Below are 26,473 nucleotides of genomic sequence, written 5' to 3'. Positions count from 1 at the left end.
TAAACACACTACTGGTGGCAGAATGCTGCAGCGATGCTAGCGCTCCAAGTGGTAATATTACACGTTGCAGTGAACAGAAGACAAGGACTTTTATTATCAAATTTATTGTGAGGCCCTACATTTGATCATATTTATTTGATAACAGGCGAGATTTGACAAAGTTCTCTATTATACCATCAAATATATATCTAAAAACAAAGATGATGTGACTTACCAAACAAAAGCGCTGGCATGTTGATAGACACAGGTCCTTTTTTCCCCCTAAGGTAAGTCTTTCCGCTCCCGGGATTGGAATGACTCCTTACCCTCTTCCTTAAAACCCACATCCTTTTGTCTTTCCCTCTCCTTGCCTCTTTCCTGACGAAGCAACCGTTGGTTGCGAAAGCTTGAATTTTGTGTGTGTGTTTGTGTTTGTTTGCATTTCTATCGAGATGCCAGCGCTTTCGTTTGATAAGTCACATCATCTTTGTTTTTAGATATATTTTTCCCACGTGGAATGTTGCCCTCTATTATATTCATACCATCAAATTTCTTTGACATAAATATTTGACATTTCAACTTTGACAAACAAATATAATAGTCAAATTTTTATCACTAAGGCCAGTATTATACTAATTCTTTGAGGTTAGCAGTCTCCCGGAATATTGTACAAAACTTAGACAAAATCACTTCCTCGAAAAAGGAAAAACGTGGAAAATGTTAATTGTCTTCTTTAACAATGTTGACTGTAAAGATTAAAGGTCTTTATAGCCTTAATACTACTTTTTTTATTAAGTTTTCAAATTTGGTCAATTAGAATTATTGCGTACAAAACAGCAAACTAAGGATCTGATGTTTAAACTCTAAAAAGGGATACAAAAGACTGTAGCATGAAGTACAGCAAAAAATATTACTTGTAACTACTAACAGTAAGAATTAGACTCCTCATCCCATACATAAAAGTATTTCTAAAATAGAATATTTGTGACACTAGTTCAGTTCAGAAATTGATATATCTTTCAGAAGACGCCTATTGTACACATGATGAGTGTGCAGGTGCAGTACTAATAGAATCAAACTGTGTGTCAGAAAACTGCTAAGTTGTTCTTCGATTCTTGTTTTGGATATTGTTTTCTAAAGCTTTGAGTAGAAATTATGCCACACTAACACTAATTGTTACCTAAATTGGTTTGCTTGTTTTACTGCTCTTCGACCACTTTTACAGAGCTACACTCCTCTGTTATTTTGTTTATGTTGGATCTGACCACGGGACAATCTAGCGCAGAGCAGTGCTGTGTGGTCTCACTCGCTCCGCAGCTATCTCTCTCACTCCTATGCCAACACTAGCGATACATGGTCGCATATTGAGCACTGAACTACACTGCCTTGCACCTGCAGAGCGCGGCCGGGCCAGCAGGCACAATTTTTGGATGAGCCTGTTGTAGAGGGTGACCAAGGCTTGAGTACAGCAAGAACATTCAAAAGGATATAGATTGTGGTAGTTGCGAAGAGGATTACACTGGATAAACTACTGTGGAGAGCTGCGTCAAACTATTCTTGGGACTGAAGATGATAACAGCAACATGATAATGACCTTTCATAAGTTACATTGCTAGATGCTTGATTTTTTTTTTGTTTACAGGTGATACAAATATTATCATAAATAGCAAATAAAGTGCAGTTTTGGAAAGGGTTCCTGATAAAATTTAGACATGAATAAATTGTTTCATAGCCAATACTACATCATTAAACTTTGAAAAGGCACTCTATATCTAGTATAGGACCTGTATGAAATTTCCACTCAGTGAGTACATAAAGGAAATATAAGAAGTTGACAGAATTAAATTCTTGGGAATTGCTGCTTGGTTGTAAAATTAGTTTGGTGCCGGGGGGAGGGAGAGGGGGAGGGGAGAGAGGAGAGGAGAGGAGAGGAGAGGAGAGGAGCATGTCTTACAACTGCTAATCCAGTCAAATGGTCCTCAAAAAGACCAAATAGTGGAAAGTATTGTAGAAAATTTTTATCAAGTTTTCAGTATTTTTTTTGAGGTTACCGAATCCGAATTTTCGAAGTCCCTCCAAAACGTCGGCCCAGTAAGTGGTTAAAAATAGAAAAAGACACTGAAAATGGTACTTTCTGGGATTTTTGCTTATAATTTGGAAAAACAGCACAGTTTTTGCCAAAGTTGACTGTTTATGAAAATAAAGATGATGTAATTTACCACAAACTAGGCCCCCCACGATTCTTCTTGTTAGACTGTTGGTATGGCATGTAGCGCGTGTTGAAGTTAGCAGGATTTCATAGTTGAGGAGATGGGCCATCTCAGGAACTACCCCAGTTTTCTTAATGTACTTAGTTGCGTATCCATTGGAGAGTGCCATCCTCCAATAGTGTAAGGATGTTACTGGAATGGCTGGTAGTTGATACTTACTGTGATAAGGGGTAAGATGCTTTTGAGATGTTGATGTCCTCCCTCCCTCTGACAGCAGGAGAACCGGACCTATTTGATCGTCTCCTCTGGTGGCAGGTGTTTGAATGTTTGCCCTTGGGTGGTTGCTTAGTAAGTAAACTCCTGGCCATTAAAATTGCTGCACCAAGAAGAAATGCAGATGATAAACGGGTATTCATTGGTCAAATATATTATACTAGAACTGACATGTGATTACATTTCCACGCAGTTTGGGTGCATAGACCCTGAGAAATCAGTACCCAGAACAACCACCTCTGGCCATAATAACGGCCTTGATATGCCTGGGCATTGAGTCAGACAGAGCTTGGATGACGTGCACAGGTACAGTTGCTCATGCAGCTTCAACATGATACCACAGTTCATCAAGAGTAGTGACTGGCGTATTGTGACGAGCCAGTTGCTCGGCCACCATTGACCAGACATTTTCAATTGGTGAGAGATCTGGAGAATGTGCTGGCCAGGGCAGCAGTCGAACATTTTCTGTATCCAGAAAGGCCCGTACAGGACCTGCAGCATGCGGTAGTGCATTATCCTGCTGAAGTGTAAGGTTTCACAGGCATCGAATGAAGGGTTGGGCCATGGGTCATAACACATATGAAATTTAACGTCCACTGTTCAAAGTGCCGTCAATGCGAACAAGAGGTGACCGAGACATGTAACCAATGGCACCCCATACCATCATGCCGGGTGATACGCCAGCCTGGCGATGACAAATACACGCTTCCAATGTGCGTTCACCGCGATGTCGCCAAACACAGATGCGACCATCATGATGCATTAAACAGAACCTGGCTTCATCCGAAAAGATGATGTTTTGCCATTCGTGCATCCAGGTTCGTCGTTGAGTACATCATCACAGGCGCTCCTGTCTGTGATGCAGCGTCAAGGGTAACCGCAGCCATGATATGAGGCCATTGGGATCTAGCATGGCATTCCGTATTACCCTCCTGAACCCACTGATTCCATATTCTGCTAACAGTCATTGGATCTCGATCAACGCGAGCAGCAATTTCGCGATACGATAAACCGCAATCGTGATAGGCTACAATCCGACCTTCATCAAAGTCGGAAACGTGTTGGCACGCATTTCTCCTCCTTACACGAGGCATCACAACAACATTTTACCAGGCAAAGCTGGTCAACTGCTGTTTGTGTATCAGAAATCGGTTGGAAACTTTCCTCATGTCAGCATGTTGTAGGTGTCGCCACCGGCGCCAGCCTTGTGTGAATGCTCTGAAAAGCTAATCATTTGCATATGACAGCATCTTCTTCCTGTCAGTTAAATTTCGTGTCTGTAGCATGTCATCTTCGTGGTGTAGCAATTTTAATGGCCAGTAGTGTATTTGTGGTTGGTAAATTCAGTTTAACTGGATAAAGTTATTGCACATAATGAGCTTAAGTGAGAAATTGTTCTATGTGATGTTGTACTGGATGATAGGAGAAAAGTGTCATCACTAAGGCCCGAAATGGGCTTAAAGAACATTGTTGAAGTAAGTAACAAGAGGAAGGATGGGAGAGGTTCGTGAACCACATAAAAAAATACACGAACGAAAAATTAATTGCTGTGGTAGCTAAGAAGGGTGTGTCTGGTTGCAGTAAAAAAGAAACTAGATCTGCTCAGCTGGATTCAGATTTCAATACCAACTATTTTTTTGTGTGGGCAGCTATTATGCTAGAATTTTTGGCCTAACAGAATAAGTTCCCAGCCAATTGCTGGAACCTAGTGTATTGTGTGTGTAAGGTGGGGCTAGAAGAGACTGTTCTGAACTTGCTTAGAGACAAAGCAATGACTGAGGATGCTTGATAATACCTCAGATTGGACCAGTTACTAACTTTGTTACATCAGGTATCCAGTACCACATCAGATACATCCAGGTCTTGCACAGCAAACCAAAGCAGGTAGGAGAAAAAAAGGGAGGTCCATGTGCCACTGAAATTGATTGCACAATGAAGCAAATTTTCAGCAATCTCAGTCAAAATAATGATGAGTGTCAATTTTTCCTGCAGCAGTTGATAGACAAAATCCAAAGTGACTACCATTTTGATTTCAGGGCTGTGGAAGCTCAACAGTTGAAGATGGAAGTAATATAGTGATTGCCTCATCTGGGAAGAGATCAACTGTTGTTTGTTTTAGAAACATGGGGTACAAAATTCTTATCTCCTGTTACCACTGCAAGTTGTCCTGACTGCTTTCATCTATAAGAAGTGTAGCTCTTAGAAAGTAGTTGTACCATTCACTTTAGGGCAGTGCCTCCTACACAGAGGCAGTATGTTTTTAGGTGTCAGCAGTGATGGCAAAGGGATTGGAATTTGACTGATCCATGTCATTTCAATTAGTCTTAGACAGTGCTGACGTCACCCAAACTCTTGATGGAAACAACAGTTTGCGTGTAATGGGGGGTATCCAATGTACCACACCACACGAAGCTAACCCGTATTTCACACTGTTGTTGCTATAATTTCCCTTTGTGAGAGCCCATAACATCATTACTGTAATGAACACTGTACATTGGTTTCAACTCTAATTATTTACCTATTATCAGGTATGAACTGAAATTGGTTATCTATTACCTTACTTAGCTGTAATGTACCTGTATATATTCTAATTTTGCTGGCAAATAAAGTGAAGATGAGAGCAGTGATACATGGAACACAGAGAGGATGAAAGTTCTTTGCAATTTCTTTAAAATTATTACACTATATTAATAATATAAAATGATGATAATTGTTATTACTGTTACGGAATCCAAAATAGAGCATAATTATGTCATTTACTTCATTTATTGTAACAGATTTTGATTGTAAGAGTGATGAAAGATTTCATTTTGTTGTTTGAACGAACATCATTAGCATACTTAGAGATGAGGAGTTGGGTTTTGGTGCTGGCCCCTAAAATTGTGCTAACTTGAACATGCACTACGTCATACAGTTGGTCTGAAGAAAAAAGTAATCGGAATCTAATTTGCGGGAAATTTTATCCTCTTTATTTTCATAAACAGTCGTCTTTGTAAAAAATGCTGTTGCTTCCAAGTTATAAGACCCAAAAAAATCCCATTTTCATGCTTTTTTTCCATTTTTGACCCACTTCCTGTACAAAATTTTGGCCGAACTTTGAAAATTTGGATTCAGCACCCTTGAAAACATTTAGAAAGCTTTTCAAAAATTTCTACCAAACTTTCCACAACAAATTACCATTTGACTGGACTGTGCTGAAATACTTAAACAATTCATTGTTAAGAGCACAGATGTTGTCTGAAATAAAAGCAAATGATAAAATATGTCCACTTTCCTTAGATTTGTTCTATAATTTGGAGCTTCCTTGGATTAAAAATGGTATTGTAAGTGCTCAGTTTTTCTGATATTCAGTCAGAGCTCAGTTTCCTTCAGACAGTCATACCATAACTGGCTTTATCACGGTAATTCCTGGCTTATGGAAGCAGCAGTCATGACATCATCAGTGCATTGCAAGGTCCAAAGTGTGTCGTGCTGTTGGGCTTTGAGATTAGTTGCTTTTTGTGGAAGTTTATCCATGAAGTGTAGTAGGATACTACAAAATATTCAAAGTAATATTTATGTAATCACAATTGTAATCTATTTCTATGCAAACAGTGTAGCTATTCTCATTGGCTTTATGTAGCTCTGATTAGTGTAATATGCTTCTATAAAGCTAACAGAATTTTCTTCCCATAGGCAATTAAGGTGAACATGCACAATTTACCATCATCAGTATTCAATGAAAAGGTTGCAAATAGACTTCTGGAGCTTGTTCCGCAGACAGATACTGTGCTCATGAAAGTTATAACACCAGGCACTGACACAGAAGCACCTACAGTGGAGCTCTTCAAACGGTTCACAGATGAAAAACTATTAGTGTCCATCAACAACACACTAGCATTGGATCCAGACTTAATAAGGTTAGTGGTAATACTTACCTGTAACTAGATTAAGTTTGTGTGCCATTCTGACACAGTACGCACATTAGTCCTAACTACTCTTTGTTTGTATTGTTTCCACAGTTCTATACTCCGCTAAATTAGCCACTGTAAGATTCATTCATAAAAAATGTTGTTTGAAATGCAGGAACAGGGCTTCTGTGTCATTGGCAACTTAGTGTCAACTGGGTGTATTGCCACATCATACTTAAGACGTGGCAACATTTATATGATTTTCCTCAAGGCACAGACTGTTATATTTTGTGCTGATGGTGTGAACTCCAGTAATTGCATATCTACAAGTGTCCTAAGAATTAGTGACTAGCCGTCTGGGGTCATGTATTCCTGCTGGTAGTCATGGGTGCACAATGACTGTTCTACCTATGCCCATTGTTTGGATGGTTGTGCCAAGGACTAGTGAGGCAACTGCTCAGTGACCACCCTTGATGCAATAGATAAGGTCACTAGCAACTAGGGCAACTGGATGCTGTAGCTGACTTGTGTTAAGTTTGTTGGGTTACTTCAAAATTTCAGTTGCACTTCTAATTTTGCTTTGATGCGTCCTCACCTTCCTTGCAAGGATTCACATGTCTTGAAATTTTATGTCACAACTGCTGTTGGTGAAACACTATCAATTATTGAGTGTGCAGTCACAGTTTCGCATAGTATTTGTACTCTCCTGTAAAGTGAAAATGAGCATCCCAGTTCAACAATGTAGGCAGCATTGCCCTCAGAATATAGGGTGTATCAAAAACAATTGTCCGATTTGGCATTTACATATTTCTGAAACTAATATACAGTGAATTTTCTCTTTTGATGAATGGGAAGTTAAAAAAGGTTTTTTCATACCTTTTCATAGGCGTTCAATATCCCCCCCCCCCCCCCCCTCCCCCGCGAGATGCATGGCATATGCCCATGCAGTATTCAAATTTTTCCCACATTGCAGCAAGCATGCCTTGAGTTACAGCTTCCGTGCTACTGTTATGCGATGTCTCAGTCCATTCATTATGGTTGGTAACAGAGATGTATAAAGTATTTTATAAACCGCCATAAGAAATAATCACATACAGTCAGGTCCAGTGACCTTGGAGGCCAGTAATGTGAGGTTGAATCATTTGGTCCAGTGTGACCGATCCAGTTTTCAGTAATCCTTTAATTTAAAAATTCCCGCTCCTCCAGATGCCGGTGTGGCGGTGCCCCATCCTGTTGGTAAATGAAGTTGTTTGAATCAGTCTCCCACTGTGGAAAAAGAAAGTTCTCAAACATATTGAGATACATGCTTCCTGTAACAGTGTTCTCGGCAAAGAAAAATGAACCATACACCTTTTTATGTGGAACTGCACAAAACACATTAAATTTTGGAGAGTCCCTCTCATGTTGTACAACTTCATGTGGTTTTTCCTTACCCTATATTCTCATATTATGATGGTTCACCTTCCCATTTAAGTGGAATGTTGTCTTGTCACTAAACAATATGGATGGAAGTAAACTGTAATCCTCCATCTTGCCAAGAACGAAATTACAGAACTCCAAATTTTGTTGTTTGTCACCTTCATGAAGAACTTGCTGTAGCTGAATTTTTTATGGTTTTATGTGTAAACATTGATGCAACACACATCGGAGGCATGTTGAGCTGTAGAGTTGCACAGCGAATGGATTTCTGCAGACTCCTTGTGAAACTATGGCAGAAGCATTTGACGTTTGTGTCAGACACTCGGGAATATCCTGGCAATGTGCCTTTACAGAGACAACCTGTTCCTTGGAATTGTTCATGCCTTCTTGTAATGATCAGTTTGTAGGAGGATCCACATTATACCTAGTATGAAAGTCGTGCTGAACAGTTATTACTCATCTGCACTACCCAAAACATAGAACACAAAATGCTTTCTGTAGTCCTGACACCATTACTAGAATTGTATTGGGTGCACACTGTTGCTACCAAGCGGGAACCATGTAAAACTTGAGAGTTTGCTCTTTCCAACAACACGTTGTTCACACAGTCATCTCAAATAACGTAATAGTTATGATTATTATTTTTTTAAAATTTCGGATGATTCTTTTTGGTACACCCTGTATATCAAACCATGCTTTAAATGTGAGAGGTTTCATGAAATCTTTGGAGAAGTACAATATATTCTGGTTGCTGTGCTCACTGAGAGCAAGTGGGTTCCACAGCAAAGCACAACAGCTGCTAGTTCATTGATGCACTCAGCATAACGGTAAGGGTACCAGAGGAAACTAAATTTGCTGTATTTCATTGTCTCTCAGTAACCATTTTTACTGTTCTGTGTCAGAGCTCTTAATGCAAAAGGTACTGAGTAGAGCTCCCTGTTTTTGTTTGATGTTGCCAGCACTACTAATTTTGTTCCATTGGGCAATCATTCTGTGCAGGACAAAGGAATTCTGAGCAGTATGATGGTGACACTCAGTACGTTGGTAGCAGTTGGGTTGCTTAGTTTCTTATGTAGATTACATTTCAGTGTGCTGTTAGAATTTCTATAGACCTCTGTGTTCAGAAATGCAGCCACACCATTGCTTTCCATTTACTCTGTTTGTATTGTGTTCCAGTGAAGCTTTTGAGATGTTGATGGTACTTCGCAACTCCACTTCTCAATGTGGTAGATCATAAAAGTACCATCAACATATCCCAGTCATCAACTGTTGTGTAGCTACACAGAATTTTATGCTGTTAGCTCTAAAGCTTTGAAGCTCTCCAGATGCCTTTTGCTAGTTGTTGTTGTTGTTTGGGTGGTGGTGGTGGTGGTGGTGGTGGTGGTGCTGCTGCTGCTGCTGCTGCTGTGGGGTATATTGCCACACTGCATGCTTCCTCACAGTGTCTACAATGTCAAATGGAATACAATGACAATGAACGTAACTACCTGCTGTGATCACATATCTCCTATTCATCTCTTTTTTTAATTGTATTGTTGAGTATAATTTTTTTGTTAAAGCAACTGTTATATTTTGACCAGTATATGTTGCCCATGTGGTGGATGATCAACAGTTTCTTTTGATATGATTGTTTTTATCCTGCTTCACTTGGTTGTAAGTATGAGAGCCAATATCATGAATATAGTCCTCAATACCATGGCTATAATCCTCAATCTTTCTTATCAATTGTTTTTTGTAATCCATGTTATTGGTGGCACTAGGACTTGGATAATTATTCCCTCAGCTGTACTATCATAAGTTCTGCAGTCTTTGAGCAGAACGTACATATTGTTTATTATTTGTCCTGTTGGGTTGCTCCTTAGTTGTCTGTAGATGGAATCACTCAGCAACAGGATCAGTTGTATTTAATATTTCTTGCTAGTAATGGATTTTCTTTTATCTGTCGTGCAAACAACAAAATACTGGTTCCATTCATCATACAATAACCAGTAGGAACCCATGTAATAGATTTACCAAGGATGATGTGGCAGGTCTTGGCACATCATACACATACAAGACAGAGTGAAGTGCTACCTGCATAGGAGAAAGTGGGAAGCCCATCAGCACCCACAAACAAGAGCATAGTACAGTACGTTCTGTTGGGCCAGCACAATGAATAAGTGACAAAAGACTGCTGTAACCGTGTGTGATTGATAAAGATTGAGGAAGTCAGAGAGCTTGTGAGCTAACTGAGGATAAGTCAGACTGAAGTAAGTGACTCAACCAAAATCCTTGAGGAGCTCAGTAACATTAACAGGTAGAATAGCAGCAGGTTCTCGATGTCATGGTTACCAGAGATTTCAGTCTACTAGTGCATGACTGATCACTGGGTGTTGGTTCCACTAGATACTGACATGATTGTTTAAACATAAAGCATAAATAGAATTGCTGCCTTTTATACCTGAGACTAGCGGCAGAAAAACACTGTGGTCTGAAAGCTAGTTTCTGTTTGATGATAGTCTGCCAGTCATCATCAACTTTTTACTCAGCAAATAGTCTCCTGTGACCTGTGATGTCATAAGACCAGTTGAAATGTGAACACTGTCATCAGTGAGGTTGTGGTACCACTGGAGACACAAAATATACTAGTACTCAGATCACAAAGAGTCTACAACCAGAGCAGAACCACCACAACATGATCAAAATATTGGTTACTTTAAGAAGTTAACATTATGATACACAAGTATACTAGCAAGATTTTAATCATAATAATTTGAGAGAGAGAATTTTTAAAAAAAATTAGGCCAATTTGAAGCTGCCATATCATCCTAAATTATAACTAATTACTTGAAGTGACATTTTGTAACCTCCTGATGGTATATCACTTTACCATTCAGAGATATGTCAATAATAATGAAATAATCGGGGTTTAAAATATGCAGTAGCGTAACATGCACGTCAGCTCCCAACATGAAGATAGACTCACCATTACTCAACAAGTGTACAGTGAAACAGTTCTGTAGCTCCCAAGTGTAGAGTCTTCATAATTCCACTCAATAAATTCAGGAAAACTGTTGTAAAAAATCCAGGCTGAGGAGCGTGAGAGTAACAAATGGTGTGGGAAGAGAAATTTGTGTGGAGCTCTGTGGATAAAGATGTGTGAATGAAACAAATATATCATAGCGTGCTGAGGAATTAACACAGTAGAAAGAATAAGTAAGGTGTGTCAACATATACAAGAAAGATGGGTTCCAGGAGCATCGTGAAAGAGCAGTAGTTGGTAACATGCTTGCTAAAGTGCAACGGAAGTAACTGTAGTTTGGAAATAAAAGAAAATGTATTACAGAATTTCATTTGAAAATTATGAATATAAATTTATTTCAGCTGAGCTTTAATGGTGATACATCAAAATATGTGGCTGACCGAGACTCAGGCCGGCCGGTGTGGCCGTGCGGTTCTAAGCGCTTCAGTTTGGAACCGCGTGACCGCTACGGGCGCAGGTTCGAATCCTGCCTCGGGCATGGATGTGTGTGATGTCCTTAGGTTAGTTGGGTTTAAGTAGTTCTAAGTTCTAGGGGACTGATGACCTGAGTCGTTAAGTCCCATAGTGGTCAGAGCCATTTGAGCCATTTGAACCGAGACTCAGACCTGTATTTCCCACTTATCGTGAGCGATTGACATGACCACTTTGGCTGTCCATGTTCGCCTCCTGAATTGAACATCAAGAGATGTGGATAAGTGGGGCATATGGTTGTTTGGCTCAGTGGGGAGGCATGCACGGATAGCTGAACTGGTTAAGATGACTGCTGGCAATAAGTGGAAAATCAGGGTCTGAGTCCTGTTCAGAGAGTAGCGAATGCCTTTCCTACACTTCTGTTCACAGTTATTCTGACCCCACCCTCCTAGTTCTACAACACTGTCTGAAAGCTTCCCTTTTATATTCAGGTCTTCGGCAAATACGGTTCTTCACACTACGAAATCTCTAAATTGTCCACATTTTACGAATATTATTCCTTTGAATTTATTATACATACTAAAACCTACTTCCAGCGTATTGTCTATTTCATTGCCACTTTTTAAACTTTAGTCCTGGGTGCTGTTGGTAATATAACAACAGGCTTGTTTACTTGAGCATCTTTTTTGTTCCAAAATGCACGTTTCTTCATAACATTGCTTAGATTAGCCATAACTAATTAATTTCCTTTACATTGCTATTAATTACAAATGACGTACCCTCCTCAGCTGTATCAGAATTTCCTTTCACTATGTGCAATTCCTTTATGGATTATTAATTAAAGGATATTTATATTTCTCTTTATTAATATCATCAAATTTGTCAGCTAGTTCATCTGTACACATTCTATCACAGTACCGTCAAAGTTATCAGCATATACATGTACATTTTCATTAATTACTTCCATATTATGAACATCAGCTGTATCTGTTTGATTTTTATCAGAAATAATTTCATTATTATAATTACTAGAACAATTTTGCCTATTTCTGTTAAGCCAATCTGACAGGAACCAGTAAGGTATCATATGAAATACCGTATGAATAATAAATTGCCAATCTCCTGTTCAGTGGGTCTGTATAAAATGTATATAAGTAGGATCAGCTGAAAGCCAAGAAAAAAAAAAATTTATCTAAATGGTAGCAAGTGGAGTGAGTCCATCTTGCTATGTTTCACTCTCTTGGGGAGGTTGGGGTGTTGTAGAATTATGAAAGTGCTCATCATTATATTTGATTGTGGATAGGAGGTTACAGAAGATTACATCTTTGAATAAGAATTATGTTCAATCTTGGTATAAATATTTCATAGTTCCTACTTTTAAAATTCTGATGAGCTAGTGTTGTGGGAGGGTTCATATGGCTCAGATTGTAACACTGCTGGCAAAGTTGTTATTGTGTTGGAAACATGGTCCAGTTAGATAGTGTCATGTTTCATACTAGAATGTGCTTGTGGGTGGCCTTCTGTCAGGGTGAATTCTTGATTTATTGTTTCACTGGCATAGAGGGAACAAAATTAAATGCTGTCGCAACTGGAAATGGAATAGACAAGTTTGCTTTAGAAGAAGGCCTTCTGACCAAAAGCTTACATGGTCAGTAATCTTTTTATTGTGCCTGTCTGCAACTCAGCATATCCACTAAATGGGGAGTTGCAATCAATCATTTTCATAATACTGTCATTATTGCATCTTGGACTTCCCATTGTTTGAAAATGTTTTATGTAAGGTAGGGAATGGTCTTGTCATTGACAGAGGGATGATTGCTGGGTCAGTGGAATAAGATTAGATCATGTTTTGTTGGTGGAAACACAATCCTGGAGGAAAGGAGTTAATTTGATGTAAACCAAGTATGGAATCAGACCCATATTTTTCAGTTCGGTTCCTTATTTATTTAGTCTTACATTTTATTTTGGCAAAGTAGAATAGGCAGTAGATTTTTTTTTGTAGGTAGGATGGAGGGTACTTGTTTCCAGGCAAACAATGCAATTCAGGGTAGTTGTATTAGAGCCTTTCCAGAATGCAGATTGATTGTGGCAATACAGAGCTACGAGCATTACATTGCAGATTTGACCAGCTATATATGATAACATGTGTTACATTACAAATATCAACAACTGAGATGTTGGAGTTGATGCAGAAAGCCCGTGGAAAATGTCCTTAATTGAATGTACAGAGTATTCAGGAGAAAACGAGAATATGAAAAATGAGGGATCTTTTGGAAATCCATTAGCATCTCTCATCTCCAAAAAATCACTGTAATAAGTACTACAGTGATTACTGAAAGACAGAAATGTTGAGTTGTTGATGGGCACACACAAAAGAAGTAAAACTTGCTAGCTTTCAGTTATCCTTTGAGGAGCTAGAGCACTGTCTGACATTGCGACCGCGTACACACACACACACACACACACACACACACACACACACACACACACACACACACTCCCTGAGGAAATATTGGATCTTGACACTCCTGTGGAATATTTTAAGTAAACCTTTACTGAAGACATAGTGCAGTACATAACCAAACAAACTAGTTTGTATTCTGTATAATGCCAATCCAGTAAAAATGAAAATGTAGAAGAAATGGAACAATGTATTGGTACGACAATGCTTATGTCCATTATTCACCTCCCTGCAACAAGGCATTGTTGGTCTCAACATCTGGGCCACCCTGCTGTGAGTGACATAATGAGCTGTAACCGAAGGGAAGAAATAAAATGCTTCATACACTTCTGTCATAACAGTAATCTAGTCCCTGCTAATGACCCCAACCATGACAAACTTTTCAAAATTTACCCACTGCTAGACCAGTTACGTGAAAGACAATTGTGAGTATCAAAAGAGGAATTTTTAGCTGTGGATGAACAGATTATTCCAACAGAGTGCAGATCTTCACTAAAACAATACAATCTAGTAAACCAAATAAATGGGTTTATGATTTTGTTATTAGTGGGGTATCAGGATTCAGCTACTATTAAGAAATTTTTGTTGGAGCTCAGAATAATGTTACAATATTTGGTGCTGTGGAACTAGGATTTAGCAGCAATGTTGTTGTGCGTCTTACACAAACAGTCCCACGACATGCGAACCGCAAGCTTTTTTTGACAGTTGGTTCACTAGTATACCTTTGGAAGTGTGTTTCCATAAGGAAGGAATACAGGCACTAGGAACAGTCCGTGCCAATCGTGTACCAGGTTGCATTTTTGCTAAAGAGGCAGATTTGAAGAAGAATGGCCGAGGTAGCATGAAGGGGAAGATAGCAACAGTAGATGCCGTACAATTGTCAGTAGTATCCTGATTTGACAACAGAGTAGTCAAAACTTTGTCTACATGTGTTGGATCCAAGCCAGAAGGCAAAAATAAGAGACTTTTCAGAAAGGAAAAGAAATACAAAATGATACCTTGTCCACCCTCTATGATGATCTACAGTGACTACATGGTGGGTGGCAATCTGTTAGATTCTATGCTTGGATTTTACAGTATTCAAATCAGATAAAAAATGATACCTGAAGATATTCTTTCATCTAATTGATCTAGCTCGTGATAATAGCTGGCTACTATGGAAAAAGAGAAATACAGACTACATGCCCCTAGTGGATTTAAAGGTAGCAGTTGCAGATGCCCTCTGTAAAAAGGGCAAAACATTATCCAAGAAATGAGGTAGGCCAAGCAACGAAATCCAAAAACAGCTGGACAGTAAGAAAAAGAAAGGTCCTGTGGCAGATCTTCCACAACGTCAGGTACGACAGGATGGCATAGATCACATGCCAGTCTGGCTTGAAAACCGTGGTCGATGCAAGTATCCAGATTGCAATGGAAAATCCTACATAGCATGTCTGAAGTGCAGTGCATCTTTATCTTTGAATGAGGAGAGAAACCGTTTCATGAAATTTCATAATAAATAGACTAAATGATAAATAATTTTGTTTGATTTCTGATAAACATGCAAATTAATGAACTGAAAGTGTAATTATTTAAAAAAATAAACTTAGTTCTGATAATGCATGTTTATATCTTGTTGTATATTTTCGAAGTGTTTTCTCATCCAGCCTGAAACTAGTATCACAAAATGTTAGCCATAACTGTATTCTGTCCCATATATGGCTCAAACCCCTAAATCAGGACTAATGGACCACACAAAGGAGATACAATTTTTTAAGTATTTTTCCAGACATCAGGACACTGAAATTAACATTTGACATTTTTTCACAAAAATAAAGAGTGTCATGCAGTAAGGGCTTAATTGGCAGCAAACTGTAACTGTGTGGGTGATGGGAGTAGCTAAACTCTGCATATTGTATTCCTCATTTTAGAGGCTGATGTGAGGAAGTCAAGTCCATGGTTTGAAGAATTTGTAGCATGGTATGCGGAAAGTGCATTGACTGTAGTCATTATTAGTGTTCTTTGTTGGACAATAGTACATGTAAAAGTGAAGTAGAATGGGAAGTTTATTTATGAACTGTGTCGGAGGACCCTCCAGTCAGACATGTAGTGTCACATAATCTGCAGCATGATATGCTGATTCTCTAGAATGTTGAGACTGTAGCATAGGGAATTTTGGACGTTTCCACATAGTAACTGCCACAATATGTTTTTAAATTTTGGCAGTTCATAGGTTTCACCTGAATAATTTCTTGTAATGGAATAAAAAAAGTTTTAGACATGCATTAAAGAAAGATGCTCATAAAGTAGGTGTGAAATTGGAAAATGGAGAACTTTCTCAGAGCAGAATAAAGTATTTATTTCGTGCATTGGATTCTTAAATTATGGAGATATTTCCAATTGGTACATTCCAGTAATGGATGTGCTGCATGGTTGAGATACTAAATTTTAAGCTTTTATGTCAAAGATGTGATAGAGAATGTACCATTGTTCATGGTACAGTGTAAGTCACTTTAAATAAATTAGCGTAGAAAATGACACATATCTGTGCTTTGTGTGTGTGTGTGTGTGTGTGTGTGTGTGTGTGTGTTTTCGTTTTGTAAGAAAGACTGGTAGAAATTTTGATTGAAATTTAATTAATATGGTTGTAACAAATGGAGATCGTATCATGAGTTCAGGGTCAGCAACTGAAAATGATCATGGAAGTGGGGTAGGTTGACATAGGGGGAGATAAATTTATATGGATAACCTTAAAACAGCAGGCTGTAGTATGAGGGGAAACTTCGAAGAGGCTGAAAGAAATCGTGATAAAATTTGTGCTTTGCAGTAGATAAGATTCGGAACGAATTACGGAGATCCTTTGAAGACGTATACTCCAGTTGTGGACAGATGGATGTGTTAGGTGGTTGGATTTGTCAATTTTAAACTTAAACTGTGAGGTGGGATTCAAATTTTTGAAAGTGGAACACATTTGAAGGGGAGTTAATGATGTGAATATGGATTTCTACTTTTGTGTGTGATTTGTGGTTATGTCTTCAATATAATTGCTATTCTTGAATTTATATTATGAATAGAGTACTCTGGCAAATGCTCAGGTTGTTGTGACAGACATGCACTCACATCTATGACACAATGCTCTAGGTGTTCACTTTAGAACTTGTAATTTTGTTATAATTCAGCTGCATCTTCAGTACCATGCATTTGATGAATATTAATGATAATATATATACAACCAATTGCTGCCACAGTATTAAGGCTTCAATCGTGACTATGTGATATATACGGAGATTCTGTAATGAAGTTACAAACCTCCAGAGATAATTTAGAATGTTAAATATATCTATTTGAGGTAAGGGATTATGAAATGAAAATGACAAGTGCTGAAAGTTATTAGCAAAAATCATTGTGATACCTCTGATAATGGACCTTTTCTACTGGAAACTTTTTGCTCTCCATACTTTGGGAGGTAATCGTATGACGAAAACAAGAAAAGAAATCCAGTAGAATGGGCTTTAAAGTGCATACCTCAAGGGTTACGAGCAACTGTTCATCTTTGCTACTGTAAAACCACGTCTACTCTACAAATGCTCATCACTCTTAAGTACGCATTTTAGAATCCATGTTTTCTAGACAATTTGGTCTTATTTTGGTCCATACTACTGTTGAAGCAAGCAATGAATTCCATATTGCAGGTGATTTTTGTTCGTGAAGTACTGAAGAAACTTAACATCTGCTATGTGCAGGAAACACCTGAAAACTATCATTAACTTACTGGGTAGATGAGATGTGAGAGGAAATCACATTTGGATCAAAAGTGGAAATTTTGGGTGTGTGTGTGTGTGTGTGTGTGTGTGTGTGTGTGTGTGTGTGTGTGTGTGTGTGTGTGTGAGAGAGAGAGAGAGAGAGAGAGAGAGAGAGAGAGAGAGAGAGCTAGAGCTGGGTTACATGTATAGTTATGACTTTTTTTTTTTTTTTTTTTTCAGGTCATCTGAAACAAGTTCTGGTACAGATCTGCAACGTAAGAAACGTGCGGAACGTTCTCAGTCTGTACCATCTGCAGGGAAAGGTCCAGATGAACGTTACAGTGAAACTGGTAAACATAATAATTCACTATCCTAAAAACACTAAAAAATCTTGAGGGCCCACATAATAAAATACTTTATGCAGAGTAGTGTGTTGTTCAAAACATCCTCAGATGTATAAAGCTTCTGGATTGTGTAATGCTTATCATACTGGTTAAGAGTAATAAGTAGTGAGTGAGGACACGTAAAATTGGGTCTGGGGTACTCTCCTGTAGGATTGTTTGCAGAAAGAATACCACTATTATAGCATTCCTGAAGTATTCCGGTCACAGAGTTGAGTATAGGTATTTGCTGAATAAAAGTATCTGAGTTTGCAGTTAACTAATGTTTCAAGACTATTTGTGCAAATTAAGCTACAAAGAGTAAATACTAGTAGGAGATAGGTATTTTTATGTCTACTTGTAACCTGTGATGAGATATGAGTTTATTGCTAGTCCCATTACTCACTAGGAAAGGAATCGATAAGTACTGAGCAAAGTGAAAGAAGAGAGAGGGTCCTAGTCAGTGCCACAACTCGTCAGCAAAGCAAGTGACTGTGTTCTTATATTCAGAATTAGAGCTGCTTACAGTTATCTTCACAACAGAAGGACTAGGAATGCAGCATAATGCCACAGTCTTTGATCAAATTGTAAGATTCATGTTGCAGTAGATGAGACTGGCTACCTATTCACTACATGATACTTCAATATGAGGAATTAGTATGGTCCTGTCCAGCAGCCTTTACTGGTATTACGCTCCATGGGATTCACTGTGCATCTCTTAACCACCATCTTTACCTCCTACATGTGACCTCTAGGTCCTGTAGTCCCAGGAAGATGATACAAGGACATAAATTCAATAGTGACAGTGTAGTTGGGTAGTATTGTTAACAAATGTATGCTTTCCATTGAGTAAAACTGTGTCGAAAATAACATATTGCTTTTGTAATTCTGTTGCCAGTGGATTGCACAGAAATATGACTAAATTTGAACGACCCTTCAAGATTTAATAGCTCCTGGCTAGGGGCAAGAAAATTTCGTGGAAATGGTAATGGAAAAAAAAAAAAAAAAAAAAAAAAAAATAATAATAATAATAATAATAAAAATAATAAAAAAAACAGAGCGACACTGAATTTGGCAAAGAATATCAGATTTGGAAAAACACCGAATTTTTTCAGAACATGGCAAATAATATCATCAAACTGCGCAAAAAGGCAACAAATTCAGCGAAAAATACCCCTGAATTTGGTTAATGAAATCACAGAATATGGCAAAAAAAATCACTGAATATTCCAAAAATGACACGAACTTTGGCTAAAAATGACAGAAATCGGCCAAAAGTAAAACTGAATTAGTAATGAATATAATAGAGGGAAACATTCTATGTGGGAAAAATATATCTAAAATCAAAGATGATGTAACTTGCACACATATGTGTGTGTGTGTGTGTGTGTGTGTGTGTGTGTGTGTGTGTGTGCCCGCGAGTGTATACCTGTCCTTTTTCCCCCCTAAGGTAAGTCTTTCCGCTCCCGGGATTGGAATGACTCCTTACCCTCTCCTTTAAAAACCCACATCCTTTCATCTTTCCCTCGCCTTCCCTCTTTCCTGATGAAGCAACCGTTAGTTGTGAAAGCTTGAATTTTGTGTGTGTGTTCTTGTTTGTTTGTGTGTCTATCAACATGCCAACGCTTTCGTTTGGTAAGTTACATCATCTTTAAATTAGTAATGAATTAGGCAAACACTGGATTTGGTGAAAAATCACTAAATACAGCAAAAATATCGCTGAAATTGCTAAAAAAGACACTGATTTCAGCAAACAAATAAAACCAAGTTAGGCCAAGAAGCAACATTGAATTAGGCGAAAAAGTAACACAGAATAAGGTCATAAAACAAAACAATTTTTTCCTGCTCCTACTTAGTAGGAAATAAACTGCAGTTTTTTCCTCCCTAAGTATTAACCTAGATTTTTCCAACTCAAATTAAAGTACTCAGACCCATTCACTGCTGAAAGTACAAGAAGGTTGAGCTCACCGTAGCGGTGTGCAAGAGAGGGCAAATTGTCAAGGAGACAGCTTTCCTGCATGAAATAGAAGTAACAAACTTCAAAATGCCACAGTCACTTTAGTGTAGAACATTTATTGAGATTACCGGTTTTGGCAAAGCTATTTTGCTGTCTTTGAGTATGTAAAGCATAAACTGAGTAAGTACAAAACTGGATGTGGGATATCTACATTACATTTTTAACAAAATATGGTTACATAACATAACTTATGCACCACACCTCAAAGAATCTCATCCATGCGTACAGTAATTTGTGTCACATAATAAATAGTCATTCCTAGGACATGGCACAGTGTGTCGGCATGTCAGAAGTAAAACAATAATTATTTAAAATATGATTTACAGTGCACCAAATATGCATGCTTGTGCTAGTTTAAAATCTGAATACAGTATGATGATATGTAGCAAACATGAGATATTACAGTTGAGCATCAGGTGCCGCCATAGTAGTAACAAACAGAATTACAGCATTTTGTATAAAGCCTAAGCACAAATATAAATCCATATACATGGTTACAGCTCTGCAGATGATGAAGAAATTGATGAAATGTATGATGAGATAAAAGAAATTATTCAGGTAGTGAAGGGAGACGAAAATTTAATAGTCATGGGCGACTGGAATTCGGCAGTAGGAAAAGGGAGAGAAGGAAACATAGTAAGTGAATATGGATTGGGGGTAAGAAATGAAAGAGGAAGCCGCCTGGTAGAATTTTGCACAGAGCATAACTTAATCATAGCTAACACTTGGTTTAAGAATCATAAAAGAAGGTTGTATACATGGAATAATCCTGGACATACTAGAAGGTATCAGATAGATTATATAATGGTAAGACAGAGACTTGCGAACCAGGTTTTAAATTGTAAGACATTTCCAGGGGCAGTTGTGGACCCTGACCACAATCTATTGGTTATGAATCGTAGATTAAAACTGAAGAAACTGCAAAAAGGTGGGAATATAAGGAGATGGGACCTGGATAAACTGACTAAACCAGAGGTTGTGCAGTGTTTCTGGGAGAGCATAAGGGAACAATTGTCACAAATTGGGGAAAGAAATACAGTAGAAGAAGAATGGGTAGCTTTGAGGGATGAAGTAGTGAAGGCAGCAGAGGATCAAGTAGGTAAAAAGACGAGGGCTAGTAGAAATCCTTGGGTAACAGAAGAAATATCGAATTTAATTGATGGAAGGAGAAAATATAAAAATGCAGTAAATGAAGCAGGCAAAAAGGAATACAAACGTCTCAAAAATGAGATTGACAGGAAGTGCAAAATGGCTAAGCAGGGATGACTAGAGGACAAATGTAAGGATGTAGAGGCTTATCTCACTAGGGGTAAGATAGATACAGCCTACAGGAAAATTAAAGGGACCTTTGGAGAAAAGAGAACCACTTGTATGAAAATCAAGAGCTCAGATGGAAATCCAGTTCTAAGCAAAGAAGGGAAAGCAGAAAGGTGGAGGGTGTATATAGAGGGTCTATACAAGGGCGATGTACTTGAGGACAATATTATGGAAATGGAAGAGGATGTAGATAAAGATGAAATGGGAGATATCATACTACTGCGTGAAGAGTTTGACAGAGCACTGAAAGACCTGAGTCGAAACAAAGCTCCAGGAGTAGACAACTTTCCATTAGAACTACTGACAGCCTTGGGAGAGCCAGTCCTGACAAAACTCTACCACCTGGTGAACAAGATGTATGAGACAGGCGAAATACCCTCAGACTTCAAGAAGAATATAATAATTCCAATCCCAAAGAAAGCAGGTGTTGACAGATGTGAAAATTACTGAACTATCACACAGCTGCAAAATACTAATGCGAATTCTTTACAGATGGTTGGAAAAACTGGTAGAAGCCGACCTCGGGCGCACTTAAAGTAGTAAAGGAGTTTTGCTGTTTGGGGAGCAAAATAACTGATGATGGTCGAAGTAGAGAGGATATAAAATGTAGACTGGCAATGGCAGGGAAAGAGTTTCTGAAGAAGAAAAATTTGTTAAAATAGAGTATAAATTTAAATGTCAGGAAGTCGTTCTCAAAGTATTTGAGTAATTCAGTTGCTTCAGTCCCGGATGGAAGTGAAACATGGACGATAAATAGTTTAGCCAAGTAGAGAATAGAACCTTTCGAAATGTGGTGCTACAGAAGAATGCTGAAGATTAGATGGGTAGATCACATAACTAATGAGGAGGTATTGAATAGAATTGGGGAGAAGGGCAGCTTGTGGCACAACTTGAAGGGATCGGTTGGTAGGACATGTTTTGAGACATGGAGGAATCACCAGTTCAGTATTGGAGGGCAGTGTGGAGGGTAAAAATTGAAGAGGGAAACAAAGAGATGAATACACTAAGCAGATTCAGAAGGATGTAGGCTGCAGTAGGTACTGGGAGATGAAGAAGCTTCCACAGGATAGAGTTGCATGGAGAGCTCCATCAAACCAGTCTCAGGACTGAATACCACAACAACAATGGCTTTTCTATTATTGTCTTATCAAACTATTAACATGGAACATCTTAGGCAAAACACAATTTCAGTACAACAAATTACATGCCTAATTGATTATGGTTTAATTTCTCTTCAATTATTCAGATATAAATCTCTAACTAATGTGGTTGTCCAGAAATAAGTTTCAGAAGATATGAAACAATGGAAAATACAGGATGGAATGTAACAATATTAGAGAAGGAAAGTTGCTATACACCACATAGCAGAGATGCTGAGTCACGATAGGCACAACAAAAAGATTCACACAGTTATAACTTTCAGCCGTTAAGGCCTCTGTCAGCAATAGTTACGCACACGCACACACGTGCGCCCAAACGCAACTTGCACACATGTCTGCAGTCTCAGATAACTGAAAACAACCTGCGAGCAGCAGCACCAGTGCATGATGGGAATGGCGACTGGGTGGTGGTAAGGAAGAGCCTGGGGTGGGGGAGGAGGAGGGATAGTATGGTGGGGGTGGTGGACAGTGAAGTGCTGCAGTTTAGACGGGGGGCAGGAGAGAAGGTGGGGGGGGGGGGGGGGAGGGGGAGGGAGGAAGTAGCCAAAAGGCGAGAAATAAAAAGAAATTAAAAGACTGGGTGTGGCGGGTAGTGCTGTGTAGTGCTGGAATGGGAACAAGGAGGGGGCTGGATGGGCGAGGACAGTGACTAACGAAGGTTGAGACCAGAAGTGTTACGGGAACATAGGATGTATTGTAGGGAAAGTTCCTACCTGCACAATTCAGAAAAGCTGGTGTTGGTGGGAAGGATCCATATGGCACAGGCTGTGAAGCAGTCATTGAGGTGAGGGATATCGTGTTTGGCAGCGTGTTCAGCAACAGGGTGGTCCACTTGTTTTTTGGCCACAGTTAGTCGGTGGCCATTCATCCTGGCAAACAGCTTGTTGGTTGTCATACCTACATAGAATGCAGCACATTGGTTGTAGCTTAGCTTGTAAATCACATGACTGGTTTCACATTTAGCCCTGCCTTTGATGGGATAGGTGATGTTAGTGACTGGACTGGAGTAGGTGGTGTTAGGAGGATGTATGGTACAGGTCTTGCATCTAGGTCTATTACAGGGGTATGAGCCATGAGGTAAGGAATTGGGAGCAGGGGTTGTGTAAGGATGGACGAGTATGTTGTGAAGGTTCGGTGGACGGCAGAATACTACTGTGGGAGGGGTGGGAAGGATAGTAGGCAGGACATTTGTCGTTTCAGGGCACAACAAGAGGTAATAGATACCCTGATGGAAAATGTAATTCAGTTGCTTCAGTCCCGGATGGTACTGAGTTACGAGGGGAGTGTTCCTCTGTGGCCAGACTGTGGGACTTTGGGAGGTGGTGGGAGACTGGTAAGATAAGGCACGGGAGATTTCTTTTTGTACAAGGTTGTAAGGATACTTACGGTCAGTGAAGGCTTCAGTGAGACCCTCAGTGTATTTTTAGAGGGACTGCTTGTCACTGCAGATGCGACGACCACGGGTGGCTAGGCTGTACGGAAGGGATTTCTCGGTATGGAATGGGAGGCAGCTGTCGAAGTGGAGGTATTGCTGGTGGTTAGTAGGTTTGATATGGACAGAGGTCTCTGCTGTGGAGGTCAACATTTAGGAAGGCGGCTTGTTGGGTTGAGTAGGACCAGGTGAAGCAAATGGGGGAGAAGTTGTTGAGGTTCTGGAAGAATGTCGGTAGGGTGTTCTCACCTTCAACCCAGATAGCAAATCTTCCACTTTGACAGCTGCCCCACATTCCATACCAAGAAGGCCCTTCCGTACAGCCTAGCCACCAGTGGTTGTCGCATCTGCAGTGATGAGCAGTCCCTTTCAAAATATACCGGGGGACTCACTGAAGCCTTCACTGACCGTAATTATCCTCCCAACCTTGTACAAAATATGCCACACTCAGTTTTGTACTTACTTAACATATGCTTCACAGACCCAAAGATGGAAACATAGTGTCCTGAAACTGATAATCCGAATGAAGGCTCTACTAAAGCAATCATGCCATTCTGAAGTTTATTAATTCTATTATGTATCAAGCTAGATTGCTCAATAAACACATGAAAAGTATGATGGAATTTGAAACATTTAGGGTATACACCCCCCCCCCCCCCCCCCCTTTCTGCCCGAAATACACTGAAGGCAAAATGTGCTTCAAATGCCAGAAGAAGCAATTTGATCACTTCAGCCTTCTGCTGTGATAAGTGTGATCTACCGGGTATAATTAAACTTTCCCTATTTAACATGTTATAACACGGAAACTAATTACGATATGAGTACCAAACTTGTTAGCATTAATGTCCAGAGTATGGGGTGCATGATTTCCATGCGTCACAGTGCCTTCAGTTCCCAGGTGCTGTGGTAAGTCGTCTTGACGGACCAGTCGCAGTGCACTTCCTGACGTGTCAGCATGAGCTTGGACAAAAGGAGCAGGGCATTATAGGCAAAGCTCTATTATCAAAACAACAGTAATGCTGCAGCTGCACTTCGAGAATATCACCATCTGAAAGGATTACAGAAGGGTCTTCTTTTCTCCATCTGCTGTGCAGAGCATGATGAAGTTTGAGTTTTCTGAAGAACTGGGTGTTGCTCCAGGAAGAGGCCAATGATCGGTTCCGCCACAGGTGGTTGATGAAATTGCTGTTGCTGTGGCAGACAACACTGTGCGTAATTCCCGATCTTAAGGTCCAGCAGCAGCTTGTTCCACAGGACGTGCAACGAAGTGTTGACTTTGCTCTCCACTTTATCACAAGGCTGAAGTTGAAAAGGGCTGGCCCTGGGTCATGCTATGGACAGATGAAGCTCATTTTTGTTTGGCGGATGAGATGAACACACTGAATTGTCAAGTGTGAGAATCTTCACCTTCAGTCACTATACATGAAGTTCTCCTGTATGGTGAACATGTCACCGTATGGTGTAGACCAAAGACGTGCAGCATGACCAGCCAGCGTTACTGCGATATGCCTTGCTAGCATATCTTGCCCACCCTATAGGAGAGAGACGCTTTGAACTCAACAGTTTTCATGCAAGATGGGACCCCACCACACATCGCTCGTGAATTTACCTGCTTCTCTGAAACACATTTGGAAATGATTGAATTATCAGCTGATCATTTCCAAATGCTCGGCTGCCACGATCACCTGATCTCACCCCCTGTGATTTCTGGTTGTGGGGCTACCAGGAGGACAGGGTTTACCAGGGGAACATTAACACATGTGTTGATCTGAAGCACAGCATATCAAGAGAGGTAGCCAGTATACCTACAAACATGCTTCGTTCTGCTGTGCAGAATGCAATCCTGCACTTTCAGACTCTTCGGGACACTGATGGATGCTATATTGAACCCCTTTTTTAGCAGTAATGGTACAAGTATGTAGTAGTACCGTAGCCGAACATTAAAAGTTTTTTAATTTAATTGGTTCTGAATATTTTGCTTCCCCATGTCCTTGACATTATTGCTACCAAGTTTTGCACTTAAAATGTTCATTAGTTTCAGTTTTATGATGTGTTGAATAGGGAAAGTTTAATAATAACCACCCAGTATTTGTTCCTTGCTGTAGTCTATAATTCTTCTCTCTCTCTCTCTCTCTCTCTCTCTCTCTCTCTCTCTCTCTCTCTCTCTCTCTTTCCCTTTCTCTTTCTAGCTCTTGTAGTCAACATTGCTTTAGAAATATTTTTATTTGTTAAATGATCATCTGTCAAAGGACTGTCTTCCTACGATAGCTTTAAGTTATAAGAATTTTACTATAACATTTCAGAACTGTTTTATTAATCCTCTTCCAAAGTACTTTTTTTCCTCATCTCATTTTGCAATATCTGAGTATCTTTCAATTATAATTATGCCTTTTAACATTTTGGTAAAGTACAGTAACTCTGGTGTGAATTCTTGCAGGTGTTGTCCGCACTCCTGGAATACCACCACCATTAATACCGAAAGTCAATACTGTATTTGATATTCATGTAACAATGGCTTCAAACCCCAGCAACTTTATGGTAAGCAAGACTAAATAATTGTTTAATATCAGTACACAGACCTTTGCTCCCAGATATTAGAATCTACTGTGTGAAAGTAAGCTAACAGCTATGTGACACCAAGAGCATTTTAAGTTTTCTAAATACTTGTTACGGAGCCTTAGTGCTTTGAGGAAGTCGAATGTCAGTGATCATAGCTTCAGTAATTGTGCTTGTTCTAGTTTCATGAATATCAGCAATTGTTTCACTATGGATGAAGATTT

The 26,473-nt window shown here is 39.3% G+C and overlaps 1 protein-coding gene across 2 annotated transcripts in view; it reads left to right on the top strand.

Moving 5' to 3' along the window:
- LOC126472802 (tudor domain-containing protein 7-like) overlaps positions 1–26,473 on the top strand; it is a 182,102-nt gene that overhangs the window by 128,447 nt on the left and 27,182 nt on the right. For both annotated transcript variants that reach the window (XM_050099961.1, XM_050099960.1), the window contains exons 15-17: positions 6,138–6,361; positions 17,628–17,737; positions 26,131–26,231. In XM_050099961.1, coding sequence (XP_049955918.1) covers positions 6,138–6,361; positions 17,628–17,737; positions 26,131–26,231 — 435 coding nt within the window. The remainder of the gene's footprint in view (positions 1–6,137; positions 6,362–17,627; positions 17,738–26,130; positions 26,232–26,473) is intronic.

The sequence above is a fragment of the Schistocerca serialis genome, chromosome 1, assembly GCF_023864345.2.
Source record: "Schistocerca serialis cubense isolate TAMUIC-IGC-003099 chromosome 1, iqSchSeri2.2, whole genome shotgun sequence".
Lineage (NCBI taxonomy): Eukaryota > Metazoa > Arthropoda > Insecta > Orthoptera > Acrididae > Schistocerca > Schistocerca serialis.
This window is presented reverse-complemented; position numbering and strand designations above follow the sequence as displayed.